The 9,224-nt window shown below is 41.4% G+C and overlaps 1 protein-coding gene across 1 annotated transcript; it reads right to left on the reverse strand.

The window, feature by feature from the left end:
* Positions 1–505: 505 nt before the first annotated feature.
* LOC120018526 (zona pellucida-like domain-containing protein 1) lies at positions 506–3,989 on the reverse strand. The gene is made up of 10 exons (XM_038961750.1): positions 3,884–3,989; positions 3,542–3,762; positions 3,150–3,331; positions 2,898–2,970; positions 2,592–2,689; positions 2,038–2,118; positions 1,635–1,806; positions 1,298–1,400; positions 947–976; positions 506–681 (listed from the first exon to the last, which is right to left on the reverse strand). The coding sequence occupies exons 1-10, from the start codon at positions 3,987–3,989 to the stop codon at positions 506–508; spliced, it is 1,242 nt and encodes a 413-aa protein (XP_038817678.1).
* Positions 3,990–9,224: the final 5,235 nt, after the last annotated feature.

Consider the following 9,224-nt stretch of genomic DNA (forward strand, 5'->3'; position numbering starts at 1 on the left):
ACAGGAAAACAATTAATTAAATTGTTATTGAACATATACTGTACCCTTGTACGCAAAGGAGGAATTAACTATTTACAGTATCAATATGCGCTTGACTATGTGTATGTACACGTGAGTATGTGATTGAGAGTTTGGCATGACAGTGACTGTTAGAGCTGCCGGATAAGAGTAAGTAAGAAACGGAGAGTAAGTACACGTTCAGGAAAGATAGAGTAGCTAAGTATACATTTCAGGAAATACAGGTTGAATACAATAACTGTTCCTATTATGTATTGATCTATTTACTTGGTAGTTACATAGTGAAACTATTGCTCATGGCTAAACCTCCTCTTACTCTAGAATAATTATTTTAGATCACAGTTATCTTTACTGGGAGTTTATATGCACCTGCCTATTCTAACTGCCATGCAAATACATACTGTAGGTATTAGTTATAGTTAGATGGATAAGAGAGAGAGAGAAAAAAGTGAGGGGGAGAATGAGAGCTATAATGAGAATGAGAAATTTATTTGAAGCCCGGGTTCCATGCTTCTGAGGGTGTGGCTGTAGGGAGGGGGGGTCTGCGGAGGAGGCGGAGCGAGAGCAGGAAGAAGCCCAGACTGAACACGCCCAGAATGACCACACCCGACAGCAGAGCACTGGTCACTGGGTTCAACGGCAGGGAGGGGCCACTCGATGAAGCTGGATTACCACACACAAACACACAAAGAGTAAATATGGGCCGACACAAATACTCACTGATATAGGCTAAAATTACCACAGTTAGTGGTAAAACTTGTATGAATCACTTCCGCTGTAAATCCATGGATGTCAAAATGTTCTTTTGAAGCTAGAGAATGTATCAATAATGTAAAAATAATGTATAAAGGTCATAGAGTTTATAGATTAGAAAAATATATCACCTCTCAAGGCATTGCACAAGCAGTGACAAAGCGAGAGAGCTTACCAAGTTGTGAGTTATTTGTTGGAGTTTCATCTGAAAAGAAACAAAATCAATCATTGATGCTTTCATAGTTTCAACATTATTGAGGAAAACAACCATTTATTTTAATATAAAATGTACTGAATAACCACTGATTATACTGTCAAATCCCACCTCACCCTCCATCAATATATTTCAAGACTATACAGTATATAATCGAAAGGGATTATCGTGTATAGGCTACATCACATCATACTGTACAGTTTTAATACTTACTCTACAACTATATCATGGATATCAAAATAATCGAATTAAAGTCAGACAAAACTATAGTCTAAGTTGAAGTGGCTATGGATGAAGAGGTGTACTGCGTACCAATCCTGGTGATGATGGGTCCAGCGGTGAGGATGGCATCCCCAGACGACGGCCGAGACTCCAGGCTCTCTTCTATATCTCTCCTACGCCGACGCCCACAGATCTGGAAATATTAGATCAATATAAAATGACAGACATATACTCCTTTATAAGATACTGTATTCAATAGGGAATAGTAAATTGTGCTCAGGTATTACTGGACTATGTGAAGCTTCATATTGATCAGAAGACAAGATAGGTGGTACATGTTTTCTGATATTTTCAGAGCATTGTAGTTCACCCTATTGACTGTGCTGATGTTGAACACATCATTTGGTAAGGTGTCAAATGTTCTTACCGGCATGAGCAGGACACAGTCATCTACCCGACACAGCTTGGTGACACAGTGCAGAAACACAGTGGACATCTTCTGGTGTCTGTGTTTGACGAAACGGAACACTTCGAAGGCAAAACGACCCATTTGACTCTTCCCATTCTCAAAAACAGTGGTCTGTGGGTCTTTATAGCAGCTGTTTGGAAAGAGCATCGCACGCAAGCATGCACGCACACACCAACACACACAAAATGCACTGAAACTACTGAAACGTCTAGACCTGTTTTAACTGCTCAACGAGAAAAATGTCCTATCAGTCATCATGAGAACCCATTGTAGGGCCTCTATGATAAGTGGTTGAGGGTGAATGGGTAATGGGACACTTTTGTCATTTATCCTGGCATCATTTGAGAAAAAGTGTGATTACCCAAAGAAAAGGTCATAGCGCAGTTCATCATTGGGATTCCCTGAGGGAGTGGTGTAACAGTAGTCCATCAAGATATTCCATCTAGAGAGAGACAAAACAGTACAGGGCTGATACAGGATAGAGATCTAACCACACAACACAACAGGACAGATCAGACATTCTTAGCACCACCACTGGCGCCTTCACACAGTCATAGAGGACAGCTGAATGGCAATGAACCAAAGAGGATAGAACTGAATTGGTATGGGGCATAGAGGATTGGTCTTAAATTATAGCGTATGTGTATGACATACTGTGCATGACATAGTGCAGTTGTACTTGACTACTATATGAGTTCTATGCCATCCAGGTTATGTGAGAGAAAGTCCCAGCAGGTTGCAGCTATTCAATTAGCTTTGAAAACAGCACGTATCATGGCGGAATCATAGCTTTCTGTTCACATCATGTTGGAAATCTTTGTGCTTCTCAAATCATATCCCCATCTGTATTGTGAATAATAGAAACTAGAACAAAAATATAACTTTTTAATATCTGAAGATCTCCTTATCTCTCACCTTTTGTCCAGGTTTGTGGCTTTCACTGCTGCAAACACTCTGGTTTTCAAAGCCAGTCCGGCCATTGGGATAGAGAGTTGTTGGTTGTAGGTTGAGTCCTGCAAAAACATGATTTTGCCCATGAATAAAAAAAGTTGCCTATTTTTATTATATGTCTATTTCTACCTAATAGAAATGTCTCGTCATTTGTTTGGTATTTTGACGGGAGCATGTTCTAGCTATTATTTGACATTGGATTCCTACTATGAGAGACCTGTTATGAAGTCTTTGTGTGACCTAAAAAAAACACTGATGTTGTGTACTCACATTGTAAAGGATCATACTCAATGTGCTCACAAAGGTACCGTTGCTGTCCTTCACTGATATTGCAGCAGATGATCTAGAAAAGGTTCAAATTATTTAGTACAGTTCAGACAGGTAAACATGCTTTTGTTTTTTGAATTTTTGTTTATTGAAGTCTGCACTGAATATGAAAATACTGAAATATCCCTACTTATGTATTCAATACTTCAGTTTTATTCAAAATAAGCTCTTCAGGTGTTTATGACAGGCACCTACGATGCCAGCTGTGAGTTGTTGACCAGGTATTCCAGAGGGTAGCTGCAGCTGAATTTGTACAGCAGGCCGGGCAGATAGCTGATGATGGATGGCGGGTCTGGAGTGTCAATGTACCCTGAGATATTCCCAATCTGTACCAGTGACATGTTCCTGTAGGCATTAGCCCCATAGGCTGTTGTCACCTGAGGACAGGGACATTGTCTCTAAATACACAATCTGGTACAACACCTACCATAGCCTCAAGCAAGACGTGCTCCCAAATTATAAAACACATTACATTCTGCTGGTCATACTAATACAAGCTGTGTAAGTACAAAGCATAACTGTATATGTGTGTGTGCGCGAGTGTGTCCGTCTGTGTGTGTCCGTCTGTGTGTGTGCGTGTTCCTCACCACCAGGCTGTTGCCGCAGGCCTCCAGTGTGCTGAGGCTGATGCTGAACAGTACTACCGTAGGGAACGTGTTGTTATTGATGAAGCCCCGGCAGTGGGTATCGCCATGGCGACCGTTGAGCGCAAGATCTGCAACTGTGTAGCCGGAGAACAGCACTGGGCAGAAGTTAATCTTCAAGGTCATGGTCTGAACCCCGCAGTACACACTGATGTCACGCTCCGCTAAAGAGAGAGGGATAAAAAGGATAAGCAGTAATTCTAACAACAATTCTCAGACCTAAGAATAAGTGAAAATGATTTGAGAGGATAATTTACATAGAGATGAAATGACTGTCATGCTCACCAGGAAACCTACTGTGGTAGTTGGCATCACAGTTGTATCCATTAAACTGTGCCAAGACTGAAGTGGTCCTACCCATCAGCAGGAGGATCAAACATAAGCACTCCATCTTACCACCTAGAGAGCGAGGTTCACACATTTCCATCCTTCAGAATGTCACAACTTATAACCCTCAAAATGTCTATTGTGTTGCAAGAATGTCTGAAACTGTACTGTACCTTCAAGTTATTTAAAAGCCCTTTCAAGCCCCCAAAGTCCTCCAACACCTCTCATCTAGACCTCCTCATAACATAAACCCTCTTGCCCTGGTCGCCTTACTGCCCCTCTTTTCCTTTACTCTAGTCCCCTAACTATTCTAACAAGTCCCCTCTTTCCAAGACCACCCAACCCCTTTTTATCCTGTTCCCTTATTTTTCTGGCCCCCTTGCTCTGCGCCTGAACCCATCTTACCTTGGTTTGTGTAGTGGCCAGCTCACCGGTGCTCCATGTGGTCTCGGCTGCAGCAAACAACCGAATGGACGGGCCAGCTCTCTCCACAAAATGTGTGCGTGCCAACGTGCATGCGTGAGTGCATATGTGTGTGCCCACGCAGAGATAGAGAGAAACGGGGACTCGCTATGGAAACACTTCAACAAAAAGTGCTTCCCAGCAGAACATGGGAAACTCCATCAGAGGTGAATGGCCTGGACAAATCTTTTCACGGTGCACGAAACCTGAGCGGGCCCGCAGGGTTCCCACTCATCTCCCCTTGGCCTGATCTCCGTCTGTCATCCCACACAAACGGCCTCCTCAGCAGGGGGCCCGGCCTGGGAATTAAGCTGTCATCAGGTGCTGAGGAGAGCAGGCCGCGGCCTACATTCACATGGACATAAAAGTCAACTCACGTCTGGTCTGCATGGTCTAATGCAGGGCTGTGTGTAGGTCATTGTGATGCACAGGGTATCACTTAGGGTAAAGTTAATTCAATGATTTAAACAGAAGAGTTTATGGTGTAGTTTGGACCTACTTAGACTTGGAAGTTTTATTTTGAAAGTCTTTTACATTAAATGATATGACTTTTGATTACAAAAACTCTAAATTAAGCTCTAAATTAACTTTTGTCATTGTTAGCACTGCTGCTCCCAACAAAAGTTAGGAGCACACCAAACAGTATTTAGGATCACCAGAAAATAGATGAATTTAAATTGATTTATATATGGCCTACACTAGGCCTATATGAATCCTTATTTTGAAGCAAAACAGAAGCCTCTTTATTTTTTCCAGTGCCATCTTAAACCATACAGGTCAAGTTACCAGGTTATTAGCCAGCAAGGTAACATGACTGGACAAGGTTGTTTTGCTATCAAACAAATAGTTAGCGACCCGCAAGTAGATTAAAACAGTATGTAACATGGTATATGAAATTATAATGACCACAATAAAAATACATCTCAGGTAATATGAGTTTTACATTTTGAACGGTTTGGGCTAGAGACAAGATGTTTTCTAAATGGTAAAGGTGAGGTGGAACCACAACAGTCTTGAATACTACTCTTGGTACAGCAAAGCATCATCAGACGAGACTTGGCAGTGTGTTCGTAGTTCTCAGGTGTAAGTGAAGTGAATTTAACACTGCCGCTACCTCACTCTCCTAGATCCAACCAAGGTGCATGAATTGAGGAGCAAACAGAATAGATAAGATTTAAATATAAAACTATATATTGCCTCTGTTAATGAACCAATCACAATGGGAATACATTTAATCTTTAAAACTAAAGCAATTAAGCAAAGATGGTCTATATACTGATGACCAAAGTTTTACTTTATAACTTACTGAAGCACTTTTATCAACTTCTACTGTCCTCTGAAAATTGCAGAATTTCCTCTTAATTCTCACGGGTGAGGTGAAATGATACAATGCCCTTTTCTTAATTTGATTTGCTCAACTCCTGCTTCCTCTCTCTTCCGTCCTCTCTCGCCTCCATTGAAAAATTTCAGTGGTGCCACTCATATAATAATATAAAATGTAAGAGCGCTGTAACACTCGTCCTCCTCCTCGTCTGAGGATGAGCAAGGATCGGACCAATATGCAGCGTGGATTGAATACATAATGTTTTATTAAAGAAAGACGAACACGAAAAAACACTTGATAAACTACAAAACAATAAACGACGTTAACAGACCTGAACTTGTGAACATATAACATGAACGCACAAACAGGAAGGAACACACGAATGAAACGAACGAACACAGTCCCGTGTGGCACAAACACTGACACAGGAACAATCACCCACAAACAAACAGTGTGAACAGCCTACCTAAATATGGTTCTCAATCAGAGGAAACGTCAAACACCTGCCCCTGATTGAGAACCATATCAGGCTAGTTAACAACCCTAAACATAGAAACAAATAACATAGAATGCCCACCCAGCTCACGTCCTGACCAACTAAACAAAGACAAAACAAAGGAAATAAGGTCAGATACGTGACAAGCGCACAGGACACTAAATTATACAATTGAACAACTTTGCTTGCTTCCAACCACACAAACATATGCTGAGTTTACACAACCAGCCCAATTCTTATATTTTCCCACTAATTGGTCTTTTGACCAATCAGACCAGCTCTTTTGCCAATAATTGGGCAAACAATCAGAATTGGGCTTTCTGTGTAAACACAGCCATCATGTTGCCATTCAATTAATGTGTTATGTGGGTGAAATCAAAACTCCAGGTCGCAAAGCAAAATATTTAAGAGCATTTGCGACCAGAATGGTCCCAATTTAGAAGTTATTACAATATTATGTTTTTGATACATTTTTACACCACATCTCCCTAACAGCTTCATCGGCTGTTATGTGTTATCATCAGACAGAATACTTTTTGTGAACATACTGTGATTCTCAACCTGATCTGACAGGCTTCTTCAAAGCCCAATATTATACCCGTGATTAATGAAATAACTAATCAGAGGTCTAATATTGGGCTACTTCAAGGGATTCTCTCCAGATAAGCTGGGGCCTAGTGTGAGTGTAGGGTCAGGGGCTCTCTGGTTCCTCACCCATTAACCCATCTCTCATGAAACACCCCTAGAACAGAATGGAAATGGCAACTTTAGATAATGTTTTTGTAACATATCATGCTTTTGGCTTTTTGTTACATAATTTTAGCTTTTTAATTTTTTTGTTAGATAACATGCTTATGTAATGGCATACAATATAAAGAGCATAATATCTAAAGGTACTAGCAAGATAACATTGGTGTTTGCATTGATTCACTTATGAAGAGCAGTGTGTCATGTTGTAGGTTACTCATGAAATATGTTTGGTGTATTTCAGACTTGGATCAATGTTTTCTTGTGTGTGTGAAATTACACATTTCAGAAGCCTTTTTAAACCACAAATACACTACAAGTTTAACATTTCCTGCATTGCGGGAAAGTTCTCCTGCAACAGGGTGACCAAATTAAGACCATAGATCTGAATGTGTGTATTGTCCTTATGTGTGTGTGTTTATCATGTGTTTGCTTGTCTGTCAATACCCCATAATACTTTGTGCACCACAATAGAGCATCAGTGTATTGATAGCATGCTTCCCTCAAGTGCCACACTATGTGCTAGATCGAAGCCAGGCCACTGCTGGTCACAAAACCTTCTGCACACCTCAGACAAGGGGAATCTGCTATTCATTAGCATCTGTCCATATGATGACCCTGGGCTGTAATGAAATATGAAGCGCACACAAGAACACAACTGCCATTGAGAACAAATCGGATTAGATGGCCATGTACACAATAAATGGACAGAGGTAGGATCTCAATTTGAGCCAGTTTGCTAAAGCAGGAAAATAATCCTGCAGCAACAGGAATTGTGAATTATTATGTGGATTTTAATTAATTGGCATCTTTTTGTAGGGGTTGATTAATTTTTCTTTAAGGCAAATCAAGTCTAAAATTTTAAAGTGGAAATTAAAGATTCTTAGCAACAAAAGAGTGATCACATGAAGATCCTACATCTGTATATGGATCCTACATCTGTATACAGATATAGGATCTTCATTTGATTACTTTTGTTGCAGAGAATTTTCCAGGTAATGAAACTTGTAGTATATTAAGATCCTACATCTATACATATAGTGAAACCATTACCATCTAACACATGTCCTACATGGCCATGTGTTCCACTTGAGTCATGACTTTTAATAAGAAGCATATATTGTTAAAACCACCTTTTTTAAATATTTTTTAAAAATGTTACCCCCTTTTTCTCCCCAATTTCGTGGCATCCAATTGTTAGTAATTACTATCTTGTCTCATCGCTACAACTCCCCATGCGTCCACCGAAACACAACCCAACCAAGCCGCACTGCTTCTTAACACAGCGCGCATCCAACCCGGAAGCCAGCCGCACCAATGTGTCGGAGGAAACACCATGCACCTGGCGACCTTGGTTAGCGCGCACTGCACCCGGCCCGCCACAGGAGTCGCTGGTGCGCGATGGGACAAGGATATCCCTACCGGCCAAACCCTCCCTAACCCGGACGACGCTAGGCCAATTGTGTGTCGCCCCACGGACCTCCCGGTCGCGGCAGGCTGCGACAGAGCCTGGGCGCGAACCCAGAATCTCTGGTGGCACAGCTAGCGCTGCGATGTATCGTTGGACATAGAGGCTGTGTGGACATTCCAGGAGTGGTAGATGCACTTCACTTAAATTGAATGAAAAACGGAAAGAAGGAGCAAAGCCTATCGGTCTTACTGTTGTTTCATGAAGTGGTTCTCCCAACTTATGTAAAACTTGGGTATGTGAGATATGCGGTGAGACCTATGTACAGAAGCCGCTGCAGTGCTACAATTGTAAAAAGTGTGGACACGTGGCAAGTGTTTGTCGAAGGAATAAATATGTAGTAGTTGAAGAGTAAGATGAAGTATGTTGTTGTAATTGTGATGGGAATCATGTTCCCAGAGTGCCTTGCATGGATGAAGGAGGTCGCAGTAGCTAGGATCAGGGCCATACAGCAGGTCTTCTATGTGGAGGAAGTGAAAATAGCTGAAGTAGTGAGTAGAGAGGACATGGTAGTGGATGTGCCACAGTCTGCAGTGAATGCCATGCAGGAGAAGGATCCCGACACACTAATTGTGAAGAAGGTGGACTTTGTTGCGTTTATAGCGCAAGTGATAAACTGCAATAGTCAAACGAATAAAAAATCAAATAAGCTGGACATCATTGTGAAGGCGGCAAATATATTTCTGGATCTCCAGGACTTTACAGCCGAAATGTTACAGGGAGTACTGAATAAAGAGGTGCCCCTCCCAGGTTCCTGAGCCTGTGTAGGGATCTGAATAGTACAGTTTTTGTTTTGGTTTGA

The sequence above is a fragment of the Salvelinus namaycush genome, chromosome 23, assembly GCF_016432855.1.
Source record: "Salvelinus namaycush isolate Seneca chromosome 23, SaNama_1.0, whole genome shotgun sequence".
In the NCBI taxonomy this organism is placed as follows: Eukaryota; Metazoa; Chordata; class Actinopteri; order Salmoniformes; family Salmonidae; genus Salvelinus; species Salvelinus namaycush.